General features: G+C 36.8%; 1 protein-coding gene across 1 annotated transcript; it reads left to right on the top strand.

Moving 5' to 3' along the window:
- The first annotated feature begins 1,745 nt into the window (after positions 1–1,745).
- On the top strand, positions 1,746–15,587 carry KLRD1 (killer cell lectin like receptor D1). Its single transcript, XM_037068025.1, has 7 exons — positions 1,746–1,881; positions 3,123–3,215; positions 3,421–3,483; positions 4,935–5,086; positions 5,823–5,926; positions 6,737–6,909; positions 14,117–15,587. The coding sequence occupies exons 1-6, from the start codon at positions 1,875–1,877 to the stop codon at positions 6,855–6,857; spliced, it is 540 nt and encodes a 179-aa protein (XP_036923920.1). The 5' UTR covers positions 1,746–1,874; the 3' UTR covers positions 6,858–6,909; positions 14,117–15,587.
- The last annotated feature ends 2,990 nt before the right edge of the window (positions 15,588–18,577 follow it).

The following is an 18,577-nucleotide window of genomic DNA, read 5'->3' as shown; positions in this document are numbered from 1 at the left end:
ACGAACAAGAGTTCGGTGGTTACCAGAGGAACAAGGGTGTGGAGGTAGTAAAGAGGGTCAAATGTATGGTGATGGAAGGAGATTTGACTTTGGGTGGTGAATATAATGCAATATACAGATGATGTGTTATATAGTTGTACTCTTGAAGTCTACATAATTTTATTAACCAGTTTTACCCCTAAAAACTTAATTAAAAAATATAAAACAAAAATGAATAGACTTCATGTTGTAGACAAAAGATCATTTATAAATTAGTTTTCTTTTTTTAAAAGATTTTATTTATTTATCTTTAGAGGGGAAGGGAAGGAGAGAGGGAGAGAAATATCAATGTATGGTTTCCTCTTTCACATCCGCTGCTGGGAACTGGCCTGCAACCCAGGCATGTGCCCTGACTGGGAATCAAACCGCGATACTCTGGTTCACAGGCCCGCACTCAATCCACTGAGCTACACTAGCCAGGCATAAATTCGTTTTCTTAACTTGGCTTTGCATAAAATGAGGATGAAGAATTTTCATGTCTACAACCTTAGGCAAGAACTTAAATGTTAGCAATTTCTATGGTTCACTGAAAGAATCTCTATGCACACAAGCAAATGAAAGAGATGGAAAACTTTATGGAAACTGAAAAATATAATCATATTCTTCATTTTTTGTTATTTTTTGTTGAATAGCCCATCTCTTATGAGTTTCATCTGTAGTAATATTATAATGCTTGAAAATAAATATTAACAACAACAAAAAGTCATTTGGGATTCTTCTTTATTTGGAGTGAATGGCAGATTGTATTCACAGATAATTATAGATCAAGGTCTCTACTCTCAAGATTCTTATTCATCCCTCTGTCCCACATTTAAATTGCCCCCTTATGTGGTTATTCTTCTGAAGACAAAAACTTATAAATTAAACTATCAGTATATTATTCAAATAGATAACAGTAAAAATATAATCATTAAAATATTAAATCAAATAAAGTTACTGGAGCAGGTACAGTTCAAAGGACTTGAAGGGAACTGAACAGTGGAGATCAAGTATGGAGGGAAGCTTTATGGCACCTGAATGAGACAGTGAGGGGCAGGTCAGACCGACCCGGGCATTTACAGCATGTGTGTGTGTGTGCGTGTGTGCATGAAACAGTGATGGGAAATCACTCTTGGTTCCACCTTTTTGACCACCATCCATAACTGGGTTAATGATTGGGGGATCAGAAACTTGTAATGAGAGATGAATACACCCAGCACTCTGTGATAAAGAAAAGAAGTCAAAATCATAAAACACAGACACAGAGGGACAGGTTTGATTTGAAATATATTGCATGCTGCTCTGGAGAAACATAGCCTGAGTTTCAAAGTTTGTGACTTTGACCAGGTATTAAGCTCTGTTTCAGTTTTCTCATCAGAAAAATGGGTGTACAGTATTTATGTATGTTTATTATTAAGCCATTTTCAGAAGTAACTCTGCTAATATATGCCAAGTGGTTTAATCTGTGAATAGCACAGGGAAATTTAAATGTTTCTAATCATTAAAAGAGGAAACTTTTTTGTGGAACTTTATTATACTAAGTAAATTTACCTTTGATATACCCATCTTTTCCCCCTATTTTCTGAATATTTTTAAAAGGTGATTACCATTCAAATGTTAAAAACTTTTTCTCACTTTTTTTGATAGAGAATTTGTGTTACACAAGTGTAGTGAGAAGTTCCTGTATTGTGGTTTCCTGAACACCAAGAATATGGCTTAAATACACAGATTTTCTTCACCTTTTGAATGTCTTCATACACAATAATTCAGATTCTTAGCCTCCAGCTTAATTCCGTGACCCAACACCATTCTTCTCAAACAAACAAACACGGTGACTTATCCGGAGCAACATTCTCATGGCAGGTATGTCAGCCTGAGTCTTAAATTAAAAAAACAAAACAGAAAAGGTTTCTCGCTTTCTGGTAGGGGTAGTTAATTTCGGGGCATGCTTTAAGAAAAAATTATGGAAAGCATTTTACACTTACCTTTATGTCTCTGATTCTTCAATCTGTAACTTAGAGATGATTTTGTGAAGTTTCTCCAACAGGTTTAAAGAATGACTTATGACAGAAAAGCTCTGAATTCTGAACGAAAACTGAATTTTCCAGGTTAAATTATGAGCAATTTAATGCTAGTATAGAGTGAATATAGAATGCCAAATATTAACGACACGATAATTACAAGTGCTGTTTAAAAACTTAGCAATTGTGTTGTGCCATCCAAAAGCCACCTAGATTTTCACGTTGACGTATTGCACTGCTGTGAATGTCGGCACTCTTTGGGAGTGTGCTGATGTTTACGCAGAATCTCCTAATGTGGGCTTGTTTGAGGGGGAAAGGCAAGTCATACGGGGACTTAGGAAGTATAATGTCCTCGTGAAAAAAGGGTTGTTTGTGTATCATAATTCAGTGCACTGAGGAATGAACCCAGCTCCCCAAGTACTGCCCTTGCGTTTTTCGGGGGTCCTCTTATCACACCAGGTACAGATATTCCTGTGTCTTTTCTTCCCTGTAAGGCCTCTTCAAGTTTCTGAGCACCTGGTCTTCCTCAGAGGGACCCATTCCCAAGTGGCATCAGTGTGACAATGATAGCCCACGTTAAATAAAAGCGCTGGTCCAAGACAAACTCGCATTTGATTTCTGACTTGGGTACTTACCAGCTTTGGAACCTTGAAAAAATAACACTATAATGAATTCTAAATTTGCTCTCCACCTAATGGGGATCATACTGTATTTTGTGGGTTTTGTTGAAAAATTAAATTAATGTCTGTTATGTAAGCTCATAAAACAGACTTCAGTGCCTGTTCATCCCTTCTCACCCTGTATCTCTGGGCTGTGTTGCCACGAGATCTTACGTATAAATATTATATACACTTCCTGAGACGTAGCTGAAAAAAGATATGGATAATTTTACTACAGAATAAGGCCTAACACTTTTAGTACTGGGCAAAGTTCTGAATGGAATGTTTTCATTTCCAATGGCAAGATAGTCGAGTCATCAAACCAAAGAAAATGTTGGATCCTCTCGCCCTGGTTTCTGTTTATAAGAATTTTAGCTCCTGTAGTTGCGCTTTAAGTGATTTCTCTACCTCTCTTTCTCTAAAGCTTCTCAGACCACCCTGTGGAGGCTGATTTCTGGGATCATAGGAGTAATGTGCCTTGTGCTGATGGCTACTTTGGGAATTTTGTTGAACAATGGTAAGTTTTTCTAGGCAAGTCTATATAACCATTAAAACTGTGATGAAAGCATTTAATAATAAAGGTTTCATTTTACTAATGTGTAATATTGTGTTATTTAATACACCTGTATCTAATTAAGTAAATTTCTTTTTAAAATCTTTATTATATTTTTCCATTACCGTCTAGTCCCCTGGTTAAGCAAATGTCTAATAATTTCTTCTAGCACTTACTAAAGGGAGTGTTCAGCCAATACCATCTCCAGGACCCACCACTGAACCCCTGGGAGGTAGGTCCCATACTTTTGAAGATACTAGTTCTGTTAGAGCGTGAAATAGTTTTCTATTTTTCTCACATAGGAGTGTGATGGAATATTACACTTAGCAAAATACAAGTTTACCTACTAATCGTAGGATAGTCTCATTTCTTCATCCTGTAGTGTAAGAATGATTAAATCATACTGTGCATCATTTAAATATTTAAGTAATAAGGAGAATATTAGCTTGAAATGACATGTTTTTCCTGCATGAGCGTTCATGTTTAAGTAACATCAGTAATAAACTATAGTGCATGTTAAAACTACCTGCCTGTATTTGCTCACAACTTGTGCACCTATACACTTACATCCCTTCATCTTTGCTTCTATTTCTTGCAGACTCAGAATACACTGCAGAAGTGTTTGCATCTGACCCTACTTTTCTGTCTTAAGCCAGATCTTATTCCAGTTTTTAAAATTTATTTTTCCAAGTTTTCTCTTAGTTGTCTCATCATCTTCTGTGATATTATAAGAATTTATTTATCTTTTTGTTCTCAGGGAATTTCCCAGCTTTATTAAGATGTAATCACTGTATCATGTTGTGTGAGTTTAAGGTGTATACTGCATTGATTTCACACACTTACCTCTTGCAATATGATGAGCATTGTAGCACAAGCTAATACCTGCGTCATGTCACATCATTACACTTTTCAATTCTGAGAACATTTAATATCGACTCTTTAGCAACTTAACAAGTGTATAATACAGAAGGTTAACTATTAACTATAACAATATAGTGACAATATTATGCAGTAGATCCTCGGAACATTAATCTTCTAACTGGAAGTTAGTACCCAGCTTCTCTCCATTTCCACCACCTCCCGCCCCCTGCAGCCTCCTGTCTACACCATAACGTTAGTGCCATTCACCTGATGAAGACTTGGGTGTGTACCATGCACTCCTGTTTCTGAGGACAAAATGTTCAAGGTGCTGGTTAACTGTAGGATTGGACTTCAAACTAATCGTTTATCTATTTTCATTTTGAAGATAAAATACCTAAAATATATATCATAATTTTTCCAATGTACCATATTCCTTCTGACTCAGGAAATATGCTAAAACGTCTTCCTCCCTTAAATATCTCCTTTATCTAATTTACTCCTGTGTGCACAGCAGAACTCAACTTTTGTTCACTTCCTACACTCTGCTACAGAATGTTTTAACATGCTGTAATTCTTATGCATACTTACCCAAATTAACATTAAATATAATTAATAATGCTTGAAAATCACATAATTCTAGTTCTGGCTCTAGAATATTACGTTCATCATTCATTCATTTGACCATCCTTGGAAGTTTGGTGAATGAAGTAGATTCTCAAAGAATATTTGCAGAAAAAAATAACAAATGATTTTTAAGTGAGTAAATAGCACTTAACAATGAATCTGCAACGTCATCAGTCAAGTTTTATTTTTTCCTCTTAGGCTGTGGCTGTTATTCTTGCCAAGAAAAGTGGATTGGGTTCCAATGCAACTGTTACTTCATTTCCAATGAAAGAAAAAGTTGGGCAGAAAGTAGGGATATCTGTGCTTCTCAGAATTCCACTCTATTTCAGCTGAAAAGCAGAACTGAACTGGCACGTATTTAATTCTAGCTTCTTATATTTTGTTTGGCCTAGAATAACATACAATCTAAGTAAGCTGGCTACTTTGATTTAAATCTTTTTTTCAGGTAGTAAATGAATGGTTGTATTTGAACTAATAATGACTTACTCATTTTTTATACCTTAAAACAATCATTATAATACAGGAATAAAAATGAAGATAGGTGCCAGATAAAGTGTGAGAGGAATTTTAGAAAGAGGTCAAAGAAGAAACAATAGGTCTTTTTTGTTCAAAGAATCAACTAAGCAAGTGTGTCATTTTGAGTTCTTTAATTAAATATATATATTTGTAATTATGCCACTTTTGCCATTTTTCTGGGATATAAGGTGGATGAGGAACCTGTGTTGAGTTGAGGTAGAATAGGTTATATCCAAGGAGTTATTCCTCATGATACTGGCAATTTAGAATCAAATTTGATGGTTGATGTCGTGTGAAAGAAATGTTCCATGAAAATCTAATCCATTTATGATGTTTTTAATTCATTCAAGAAGTGAGATTGTGATTTTTTTCTCCATAACTGAATGGGCCTTTGTAGGTGAGAATGGGTCTTAGACCTGCGACTGTACCTTCTAAACCAGAATTAAAGATGATTTCAGTTTGAGTGACTTAGAGTCTGAATATGAGTCTGGACATTGACTTTCTTAAAAGGACATTATGCCCAGGGTAGATTCAAATTCGATTAATATGTTTGTCTCTATTTCCACGCAGAGTTTTTTAAAGTTCAGTAAAACATTTTACTGGATTGGACTCTCTTACAGTGAAGAACGTCGTGTCTGGTTGTGGGAAGATGGCTCTGCTCTCTCCCCAGATACGTAAGTTCCTGGCAGTCAAGGCTTGTCTGCTGTTTATGAGTTTGTCCTTAGATCTCACCAGACAATGTAAACCTCAGAAACACTATCTGGAGCATGACAACACAGACAAGAGAAACTGTACGAAAGAATAACAACTTTAGCATTACCTACAACACCCAAGTATATGCTCAAGCAACATGAAGTTAATTTTATCTGTTACCGTAAAAGAGGTTTTGACTTTTTCTTTTTGCTATGACACCACCACTTCTGTGAGCAGATTAATAATGAATGACAAGGGATACAAAGTTGCCCTTACATGCAAAAGATGTCCAGAGAAAACAGGGGAGCCATTCTTTTCTTTACTCTGGGGAGACCCAATGTTCTCAGCATCCTCTGATATTTCATACATTCTGGGCTTATGTTTTTTTGCATATTTGTAATCTTAAAATCTCATTTCCATTCATAGACATAGTATTTGTAGCATGATACAGTGACACATTTTATGCTCTGATTTGTTTTCCTAGACTACATTAGCAAATGCATTTTAAAACAAAATAGAAGCAAAATTGGTCATAATATTAGAACTATTAATGACAATGGCAAGAACAAAAATATCTCTGGTCTCAATGGTATTGATTATTGAGGCAATAATTGAGTTTTAGGAATCTTGTACTTGAAATTGTGAAGAAGGTGGCTATTGAATTAAAAAAATACAATGACTCAGTATAGTAATATCTCATACATATGTTGTTTAAAGTTCCATCTTTAAAAAAAACCCTGAACATTTTCATTTTCTTTTCTTATAGGTTAACATTTTATTTTTCTTAACAGATTTTCAGTATTTTCCAATGTAAACACAAAGAATTGCATAATGTTGGGCACACAGAACAATGTTTTGGATGACTCCTGTGAAGAACGAAATCCTTACATCTGTAAACAACAGCTTATCTAGCTGTTGCTTACGGCAGACGGGTGGGCCCTGAAACTCTGGTATTACTAGAATGGTAAGTTTACCGCTTACATTATTACTGATTAGCTACCCCTGGGATTTGTAAAATGTTTCATATTATATCTTACATGTTTTAGGGGGGCCCCTCCAAACTGCAATTTATTTATTAAAAATTGTGTATTTATTCTTCCATGTTTAAACTTCAGTCACCTTCAAAGTACTTTTCATTTGATGTAATATACCTGTTGAGATGTTTTCTTGCACTGCTCAAACCAGCTTCTTTTTGAAAATATTTTATTTATTTTTAGAGAGAGGGGAGGGGAGGGAGAAAGAGAGGAAGAGAAACATCCATGTGTAGTTGCTTCGCACGCGCCCCACACTGGGGACCTGGCCCTCAACCCAGGCCTGTGCCTTGGCCAGGAAGTGAACCAAAGACCCTTTGGTTCGCAGCCCAGGCTCAATCTACTGAGCTACACCAGTCAGGGCTCAAAACAGTTCTTTGAATTTATTGATTTTGATGCCTTTTAATGCTTCTGCCATTTTTTGGTTCATTTCTTCCACATTGGCAAAATGTTTCTCTTTGAGGACTTTGTTCATCAGGGAAACAAACTAACAAGAAAAGCCATGCTCCAGAGAGACAGGGTGAATAGGGAGAGTGGGGCACAGGGGTCAAGCCGTTTTTGGTCAAAAACTGCTGAACATTCAGCCCAGTGTTGGCAGGTGTGTTTGTAAATTACACATCATGAAATCAGCAAATGCTTTGAAAGAGTCTTCAAATAAAGTTCGCTGAAGCCAAATGCAGCCTTTTATAACAACGTCAGCTGGCACACTGATACAGGTGGGTGCCTAGAACACTCACCTAGTGGGGGAGCCTGTACTACAAGGGGCCCACCCTTCAGAAGATAATTCCAGGGTTTTGGGGGGGGGTGTCCCTGTTCATATTTGAAAGCATGTTTTAAAATTGATGAAATTTGTTCATGTACACCTAAAATGATGAAGCAGCAAGGTAAATAATGTCATGAATATTTTGACATAATGCACATAACCAATACTGACTATACTATATTTTCATGTGCACATTCTCAAAACTTTTCTCTGCCAAAGTTTAAATAAAATAATTTACATTGAATCATATCTATCACCATCATTTGTAATGCTAAATTGGGGATTCCCATCTCACTTTTCTGGAAGCTAGTTCTTTCTGGATAGATCTGTGCTGTAATGTGGAGCTGGAAGTGCCACCTGACACCTTCCTCATGGGCATCCTCCAGCCTCAGGGGGAAACACGTTTGTTCATCTTTTCCTGATGCTCCTCAATTCCGTGGGACAGTTTTAAATCTTTAGTCAAATACGAGCTTCTCGTCTGAGTGCTTTCAGAGTTTACAAGCTTAAAGGGACTCCCAGCCCTGATTTCTATACCTATTTCTTTATTCTTTTTATTCTGGCCTTATGTTTATCAACCAGTGAACGAGTCACATGTGCATTGAAGATCTTAATATCTAATCAATCCCAAGTACCTTTTCCTAAAACTTAGGTGTAAAATAAACAATTCTTTTTGTGCGTGTGTGGAAGGGGAGGCACCGCATTTTATAGAGGGCTTTCTGAGCACGTTTTCAAAGGGCTAGGGGAACAATGAGGTCCAATTCCTCAGACCTGGGTGGAATTTTTACAGTCTCATAGATTTCAAAAGCCAATTTCCTCTTTTTGGTAAATTGTTGTATAGATACCTTTAAAAATTTGTATTGACATACCTATTTATTTACTGGTTTTATATTTCAGTTAAATGATAAAAATTAAGAACTCAAGTTGATTTTTATTATTTAAGGATCCAGGAAGAGAAAATGACCTTTTATTTTTTATTTCTCAAAGTATAAATATAATAGGACTACTGCAAACTGAACTCTTTACTTTCTTTAATAAAGATTGACTTAGGAAAAGTGCACTTATATTATGAAAAAAGATTATAACATCTTTCAACTGTTGAACTAAGATAACACATATTGATTGTACTTCCTGGATATTTTATATGGTTTGGTTTTGTTGCTCATGTGATTTCAAAATAACACATTTAAAGTTCAATAAAAAACAGTATCAATTAGCTTATGATTAAAACGAATAGTTTTCTCTTCCAACTATCCCTTATCCCTGACCTCCCATAAGGCAATTTCCTCTGGGACTTTTGTTTGTTCCATTCGATTGTCTTCCTGCTTAGCGTGGTTTTCTCTGTAATGAACCAAGACTGTTCCTTTTTCAAAATTTCTGTCCAAGAAAAATGTCAGTAATGACATTCATAAACTCAATGTTTCCATTTAGCCACACCTGGTGCAGGGTCAATGATTACTTCTCACACCCTTACCCACAAGGTGTTTGGAGCCCAACCTGCCTTTGTTCTGAGGACTCATAAACTTTCAAAGTACATGGGAGCAATGAGGAAACAGAAGGTGCTGAATATGGGGAATGATGTCCAATTGCAGAGAGTAACCTATGTCAAGGTTTGTCTCCATTGAGAGAAGAGAATTCCTGTCATCTCCCAGTTACAATTCCGAGGCTTTCCAGCTCCCATATAATTTCAGAGTACCATGATGGAAAGTTCTGGCTTGAATGGAGGCTACTAGGCACCCATTCAGTGGGACAGCATGGCTTTGTCATATTAGTCATACTCAGACTGTGTCCATCTGACCTATTTCATTTCTAATATTTTCCTCTCACACTTACCTGCATTTTGCTTTTGTTCATCCTGAAAGCATCTTTGCAGTCTTGGAGTAGGAAAGACTTTTAAAAAATATAAATGTCTTCTACCACGTAACTTTATATTTTTATACTTCCGACATAAGATTTTTGATATATTCTTTGTGGAAAGACACTATTTTAACTCTTTAGTTCTCTGTTTCTTGTTGTTGTTTGAAATGGGCTAGCACACACGGAAGGATTTAAGGAGTGAATATCTCAGTGTTAGAGGTAAACCAAAAGGACGGGGGTGAGGAGATGTGATGGATGAGAGCCAGGCCCGAGGCAGAAGGCCCCCTCCCTGGGCTTGGTTCTTGTCTCACTGCAAAAGAATAACTCAAGTGAGAGGCTTGTACAGACTTGTACAGAGGAAATGAGATAGCAAGTTTGTTTATGAAACACATCAGCACAAAGCTGCAGGCAGGCACCCAGCTGGTCTAAATGCCCCATGTGGAGAGCAAGGAAAGTTGTTAGTAAGTTTGAACCGAGGTTGCAAGTGGGTGTTTAGCTAATCTAAGTTCGCTGACTATTGGAGTTCAGGGGTTACATACTTTAGTCAGATTCTAGAGGCAGCCCTCCTTCTTCCCCTTCTAAATCTTGGGAATAACGTACAGCGACAAAGGCTTTCTTTCTCAGTTAGTAAAAGCTCTTTGTCTTAGTGAAATTGTTACAGAGGCCCCTTTCCCAGCATAGGCCCCTCTTCTTCCTGTGAAATTCTTGCTTGTACCTGGCAATTGTAGTAAGATTTTTATGGAAACTCATAGGAGCTCCCCTTTTCCAGTATCAAGGGTTGCCCCTCTCCTGTGCTATTTTTGCTTGCGATGCTGGAGGCACCAGGCAATCTTGCCAGACCAAGCTCAGGACTGCTGAGTGGATTGGTGAGACATGACTTTCTTTCGCTTCCAGCCTCTGTATTAAGTTCTTTGTTAGATTGTAGTGGCGACGGCCCTGCCTTTATTGCCCCTCGGTCCGCTCCTTCCTAGCTGCTACCTATCAGAAATGTCCAAGAAGCACACAAAATAACAAAATAAGAAGGCAATAATAGGTGTGTACTTCCTTCATTTTATCCTGTAACCCTAAATATGTAACCCTGAATGTATATAATACACATTATGTGTGGGTTCCTGACAAATTACCAGAAGTCTAGGGACTTAAAACTCTGAACGTTTGTTATCTCTTACTATCTTTGGGTCAGGAACAGAGCAAGACTCAGTTGTTTCCTTCCTTGTGGTTTTGTAGCCTCCAACCAAGGCTGCCTTCTAATCTGAAACTCAGATTTCTCTTTCAAGCTCATTCGGGCCCAGGCAGAATTTAGTTCCTTCTGGCTGTAGGACTTCCCAGACCAGCCCGCCCATAGGCAGTCAGAACACGGCCGCTTGCTTCTTCAAGGCCAGAAGAAGAGCATCTCTGACTCCTCTCTCTGTCTGATGTGCATAGTCTCTTTCACCTGTTCACCTGATTAAGTCTAGTTCTTCCATAATAGTATCTTTTTGATCAATGAAAAACTGGCTAATCTGGAACCTTAGTCACATCTGAAAAATAGCTTCATCTTTGAATTTAATGTATTCTAATCACAGAGTAACATTCTATCATACAGGTGTACACTGGAGAAATTGTCAGTCTGGTTCCAGACCACTTTAATACAGCAAGTATTGCAGAAAAACAAGACTTCATCTTTTTTCTGGTACAGGGTCTTGCCTTCTATTTGTAAAAAATGCTACACTTGCAAAGTGCAATAAAGCAAAGCTCAACAAAAAGAGGTATGCCTATGTCCGCAACCCCCCCTGAAATTAAAGAGGAGAGAATTACGTAGGTGTTCACCAAGGCATGGACATTTGGGCATCAACTTAGAGCTCTGTCTACCATACCAACAAACCCCTAGAAATGTTTTTGCTGCTACTTTATAGTTCATTGAATTTAAATGCTCCTTTGATTTCTGATAAGCAGGAATTTACTTCATGCGTGCCAGGGCAAGGAATCTTATTTGAGTTATCCTGATATATTTTTCTTCATTTAAAATGTTATTTTTCAATTACAGTTTACATTCCATATTATTTTGTATTAGTTTCAGGTATACAGCATAGTGGTTAGACAATTATATATTTTATAGGTGTTCCTCCTTATAATTCTAGTATCCACTTGGTACCATATGTAGTTTTACAGTATTATTGACTACATTCCTGGTGCTGTACTTTACATCCTTTGGCAATTCTGTGACCACCAACCTGTACTTCTTAATCACCTCCGCTCTTGCATGTGGTCCCCCAACCCCTCTGCCCATTGACAGCCATCGCTCTGTCCTCCGTGCCTTTCAGTTTGTTTCCATTTTGTTTGTTTATATTGTTCTTTAGATTCTGAATATAAGTGAAATCCTATGGTATTTGTTTTTCTCTGAGTGAACTTTTCAGTTAGCACAATACCCTTTGTGTATTTGTCCAAATGGTAGTATTTTATTCTTTTTTTGTGGCCAACTAACATTCCATTGTACCCCACAGTTTTTTGTTCATTAGTCTCTTGATGGACACTTGGGCTGCTTCCTTGTCTTGGCTCTTGTAAATAATGCTGCTATGAACATAGGGGTGCATATATTGTTTTGAATTAGTGGTTTGGGTTTTTTCAGATATACATCCAGAAGTGGAATTGCTGGGTCATTAGACAGTTTCATTTTTAGGTTTTTGAGGAAACTCCACACTGTTTTCCACAGTGGCTGCACCTGTCTGCATTCCCACCAACAGGGCATGAAGACTCCCTTTTCTCCACATCCTGGCCAAGGCTTGTTTGTTGATTGATTGGTGATAGCCATTCTGACCGGTGTGAGGTGGTAGCTCATTGTGGTTTTATAGCTCCCTGATATATTCATCCTTAGGCACTCCGTTAGTGACATCTAACTTCACCCGATAGAGTTATTTTTGCTTATCTCCAGAAATGCTGAAGTGTCATTTTTGCTTCTGTATATCATGGTAAGGACAGGGAGCTAAATAACTAACTAATTATTTATGGTTTTTTTTAAAGTTCGAAAGTCTTGAGTGGAACCTGGAGCCAATTTTTTTTATTGACAACTTGTGGTGGAGGTGGCTGGTCAGACATCCTGTCTCATTTATACAACCAGCTTCTGCAGGAAATTCTGCCCGATCGCTCCTGAGGCCCAATTTCATCAAATGAATATTAGAGCACATGTCAGCAATTTTATCCATAGCAAAATTACATCTTTGTGTGAATAAGAAGAACACTGGGTAGTTTGTCCCTGGGTGTTTCCTGGTCCATTTGAGTTCTCTTTTTCCTGCTGTATCAGACTGTTTGCCCTTATTAAAATCATTTTCAAACTGTACATTATTGGAAACTTCCCAGTGTTCTTATTTACACAAAGATATATTTTTCTACGGCTAAAACTGTTTACATTTTTTCTAATATTTATTTGGTGAAATCGGGCTTCAGGAGCGATCAAGCAGAATTCTCTGCAGAGGCTGGTTGTATAAACCAGACAGGATGCCTGACCAATTTTCTCCATGGTAAGTTGTGGAGAGCAGTATGCTAAGTGAAATGAGCCAGTTGGTGAAAGTCAAACACCATGGGATCTCACCTCTAAGAGGAATCTGATGAACAAAATAAACTAACAAGCAAAATAGAACCGGAGACATAGAAACATGGACTGACTGTGATCAGAGGGGAGGGGTGGGGGGATAGTGGACAGAAGGAGAAGGGGCCAGTCAAAGAACCTGTGTGAATGACCCCCGGACATGGACAACGGTGTGGGGTTGACTGTGGGAGTGGGGGTCCTGTGGAGCATGGGCTGGGCAGAGGAGAGCAAAGGGGGGAAAGTGGAACAACTGTAAAAGGATAACAATAAATGGTACGAAAAGCACAAAAAAGCATTATATGAGTAGGCTCATTGAAGCCTTAGATTTTCTTTAAATTAAATAAGCCTGGACCTATTCGGAACATTTAGCCCTTGTTTTACATTTTCATAATTTCGGAGCTTTTGAATGTTTTCTCTTCACGTGTAAGCACATGGGGTGCAAAGCGTTTTCTACAGAATGGGATAGTAAATGTTTTCAACTTTGTGAGCTAGTCTTTGTTAAAAGTACTCGGCTGTGCAAAAGAAGACACAGATACTATGTAAATGGAGGGTTTAGCTGTGCTACAAGGGAATTTAATTAGAAAAACAACGGTGGGACAAAGTTGCTCCACAGGCCATAGTGTGTAAATGGGATTGTACAAACACCAACCCTGCTCTCTCCGTTGCCTTGTCCTCTTGTAGGTTACATAGCAACAGTTGTAAATGTACTTATAAATTTCACAATACTAAAAGAGATGTATCTTATATTGTCAGTTTGTGTAAAGCCGAAAGTTCATAAGGTATGTGTTATAGACAAATGTCCCGACTTTCACATTCATGTACCTTTGTGTAATTTCCTTCCACATTATCTCAGGGCTGATCTGTGTGACCAGTGAAATACAGTGGAAATGATAGTGTGCCACTTCTGAATCTAGTTCATAAAAGACAGCGTGGCTTTTCCCTCTTTTTCCTCTTTCAGATCACTTGATGTGGGAAAGCAAGCTATCATATCATGAGCCACCTGTTGAAAGGACCATACGACTCGGTACTGAAGAATATTATGAAGGACCGGCAAGGAAATAAAGTCTATTTCTAGCAGTTATGTAATGAATCTCTTGCAAGTTAACTTTCCTACTCTAGTCAAGCCTTCAGATAACACAGCCCCAGATGACATCCTGACGGCAACCTCATGAGAGAACTTGAGTCTCATCCATCCTGCTGAGTTGTTTAAGGATTCTTAACCCTCAGAAACTGTATGATATTATGTGTTTATTCCTTTAAGCTGCTGTGTGTTGGATGTAGTGGCAGACTCACTCGTAAGACCTGTCTTAAGAAAAAAGGAAACACAAAAACAACGACAAAATTATTGAAAGGAGTCAACAGTTTCCCATAATTCATGCTCCTAGAAGTTCTGTGCCTCCAAATTTCCTTTATCGTCATTATTATTCATTTTGTTTTCAATAAAGTTGACCCCACTCCAGTGTACAAAATGAGCCCCAACTGATTTACATCAGTGAGTGTGTCTTATTCACCAGCTACGTGAATTTCCATGGAACCTAGCTGTCCTCAATGAGATGGAGGCCAGGCCTTGGGTGACTCTTAGTACAAGAACTTGAAGAAAATGATCTAGACACAAAAGAGTTTATGGTACATTGTTCTCGTTGTGTAAATTTCAAAACCAGGGGAAACTAAACTATAGTTTACATTAGACTTCAAGATAATGTGAGAGGCAAAGATGGTGGTAATATATGGAAGGAGAAAGGGGACGGTAACTGGAAGTTAAATGAGGAAAGATCTGGGTGATCCTGGAAGTTTTCTATTCTTGACATGGGTGGTAGTTGCATGGGTTTTGAATCTAAAGGTTACTAAACTTCATATTTTTATTACTTTTTAGTATGTAAGTTTTATTCAGAAGGGTAACGAGAGAGGATGTTTGTTGAGTTTTTCTGTCCGAAATAGGTTTTGATATAAGGCAGGTCTGTTATCTAGTTCTCACTTTATAATAAACATAGTTCTGTATTTCTACGTTCTGTTTGTTTTAGACAATCTTCAACTTTAATTCGAATATGAGCCCTTTCTTCATTTCTTTCTGAAGATGTCGCTTCCTGCTCTGTGATTGTGTTCTGTTCCAGAGTGTGGATCAAGGACAGATTCAAGTATTACCTCCTCTCTAATGACACAAAAAATTTAATAGAGAGCTGGGGTCTCTGTGATCGGCAGAATTTCAGTTACAGTGAAGACATGAGTCTATTTTCACAAGCCAAGTGCCACACAGTTGCCTTTGGGGATTACTGAAATACTTCAAATTTAAGCCGAACCCTTTTAATTTAACATTGAATGGACTTTTGAACAAGTTATCTGGTTACTAGCTTTATTCTAAAACACTTACTATAAAACTGACATAAGTGTCTTAAGAAATTATGTTAATAGCATAGAATTAAAGTTGTTTGGAAAATTAATAACAAATAAAAATAAATCATTATTAAACATTAAGCTACAAACACCTCTGTTTCTATGAAAATAAAATGGTCTAACTCATAAATAAAATATAAGTGTTCAATATCCTTACCATTTGATGTCATTTAAATAAACTTAATAGGTTCATGGTTTATACTTTAGATAATTAAAGATAAAATAGGTGATCATGATTCTAATACCTGGCTTCATTCAATACCCAGTGAAATTTTATTTTTCCATTGTTTTATTCAACAAACACACTTCTTTGAATCATAATAGTTTTTACTCATTGTTATCATTTGGTTTAAACTAATTAGCTTTTTCTATGCCTCTGAAATAATATGTGGGATCATATTAGAGGTATGAAAACAACAAGCAGTTCATCGTTTTAAGAAGGAAATTCTTGCTATGGCTGCATTCAAAACGTGTGCTGACTGACCACACAAACCAAAGGACGGACATGCATATACCCACACAGCCTCATTGAAATTCAGATAACTCGAGATAGAATCTCTAATTACTTAGGAGGGACGCGTGGCTTAAAACATTTAAACTCCTGAGATAAATGCAGGTTGGTGGTGGTTTTTACTCCAAAGCTAATGTGAAAAAATATAATAAAGAAAATGGAGAAATAAGTCATCTAATTATTTCCTCAACTCTGTTGTTGCAGCATGTGGATAAATGGCTGAGTCTGATGGCGTATATCCACTTTGTTTAAAATGCAGGGTGTCCAGAGTCACAGGGCTAAAAGTAAATAAACCAACCTTGTGTCATCTGGGCTGCAAGGGTGAGTTTTCTTTCCTGTGTCTGTTCCCAGCCAGGGTTTTAGGAACTCCCTCCCATCTTTGTACTGGGTCAGACACTCAGCACCTGATTCTGGGATGATGGTTCTCTTTTTTTCCCATAATTTTAGTTTCTCTAGTTTGACTGCTCTTCTGCTTTTTCTGTGTTTAAGCTAAGGTCACGTTTCATAGAACTGCACTACAAGAAAGGTGTCAGGGTGTGAAATTGGAGACGAGAAATCAAAGGAAACAGTACTTTATCTCTACCCAGGTTGCCGCAATAGGCTTCATGGATGAAAGGATGAGAGCATTCTTGTGCCATACAAATTTTAACTTCTGCTGATTTGTAAGCTGGTGGATGTGTGGGTGCGCGCACACACACACACACACACACACACACACACACACACACACTATCTGTGTGTCATTACCCTGTAGAGTGCAGAGGATGGAGAAAGTTATGAAATCAAAACCATCATATTTGTGAGAAACAACTTATTTAATTGTTTTCTCACAAAATTCAATACTTGTATGACTAAAAGCAGAAGTCCTTTCATTTGAACAAATTATACTCATTATTCTACCACTAGGAGGCAGTGAAACACATCAGTGTATTTTATCTTATTTTAACAAACTTTATATAAATAAATTTTAAACCATTCCCATTGGTAATGATTGAATTTCTCTTAATAAAAATTATTTTTTTAAATTTCTGATTTTATTAAATTTACTATGAACCTCTTGCTTTGAAAACCATGCATCACACATTTGATTGCTTCCAGATTTTCCCAAAAGAAACATAACTTATGCCCTGGATACTTTCATTCAGCATTTTTTAACTTTTTTCTCAAGTGTTTTTTGCTCATGCTTCTCTCTCAGTAACGGATTCACTCACTTGTCCTTTATTTCCTGATCGATCCAGAAAACATGTCCCTTAAATATTAGGTTGACCAAAAAGATCATTTGTTTTTTTCCATGGCACTTAGTTGTCTATAAATTCATTTGAAACAATTTTCCTAGATTGCATTGTGACAGCTATCATATCAGAGTGCATTTTTAAAAACCTTATCAAAATTAGTGTATTTTTTGTGTAGCAAATTTAATATTGAAGATGGAAGAAAATACACAACATTTTTGGCATATTATGCTTTATTATTTCAAGAAAAGCAAAATACAAGTGAAATGCAAAAAAATTGTGTGGTGTACAGAGAAGGTGCTGTGACTGATTTGAACATGTCAAAAGTAGTTTGTGAAGTTCGTGCTGGGCAATGCTGTGCAGTTGGGTAGACCAGTGGAAATTGACAGCAATCAAATTGAGACATTAATTGAGAACAATCAATGTTATACATACAGTAGATAATTGCCACACACAAAATACCCAAATAAATAAAGTTATTGCTGAAAATGAAAAATGTATCTTTTATGTTATGGAAAAAATTAAGAGAACTTTTTGGCCAACCCAATATCATGTATAATACATTATAAAACTTGCTTTTATGATAGTGTTATGCATATATCTTAAGAAACTCAGATCAATACTCTTATTTTGCATTTAATGGTATATTTTAAATACTGAAAATACAATTGAGGTAAATGCCACTTGATTTCATCATTTCACCTTGTGATGGGCCAGGGCAGAGTAACAAACCCCTTCATTTATATTTTAAAGTGTAAGGACAATGTGACCATCCAACCAAAATCACTTTATTCTTGAGTAAAGTGAGATATAAGAGGAATGTAATCAAGTAATATAGTAATAGATGCAGAATATGAAATAGTATATCAACACATTTGAAGTCTAAAATAAGTTATAAATCATGCTTCTTGAGCATTTAATTTTTACTTTTGCATAATTGTCTATTTTTTGCCAAAGGAAAACATACATATGCTTTAAAAAAACTATAACACAGAAACACTTATTCTGAAAATAAGCAGTTCTTTTTTCTACCTGTTGTTACCCTGGTTGGTTCCAAAAGACAACTGATTCTCATTCTGGGTTTTCTACTTTTATCAGCCCTCTTTGGAAAAGAATGGAGAGGTGTTTTATTGTTTTTCAACCAAGGATAAATCTCGAATCTCTTTTTCTAACCAAATCAAGATTCAGAAATAGTCTTTTCTACCTAATGACAGGGTTCCAGCTTGTTTTTAGTTTACTAATTATTATTATCACTATGTTTTCCTGAAGGCTTACAAAGATTATT

This window comes from Sturnira hondurensis, unplaced genomic scaffold (assembly GCF_014824575.4).
Source record: "Sturnira hondurensis isolate 20B ecotype Veracruz unplaced genomic scaffold, ASM1482457v3 Scaffold0017436, whole genome shotgun sequence".
NCBI lineage: Eukaryota > Metazoa > Chordata > Mammalia > Chiroptera > Phyllostomidae > Sturnira > Sturnira hondurensis.
Note: the sequence above shows the minus strand (reverse complement) of the source record. Positions and strands in the feature narration are given on the sequence as shown.

What these genes read in the sequence shown, in the direction of transcription:
- KLRD1 (XM_037068025.1), top strand. An exon ending in CACCACTGAACCCCTGGGAG is followed by an intron (nt 3,484 to 4,934) that starts GTAGGTCCCATA and finishes TTTTCCTCTTAG; the next exon opens with GCTGTGGCTGTTATTCTTGC. An exon ending in TGAAAAGCAGAACTGAACTG is followed by an intron (nt 5,087 to 5,822) that starts GCACGTATTTAA and finishes ATTTCCACGCAG; the next exon opens with AGTTTTTTAAAGTTCAGTAA.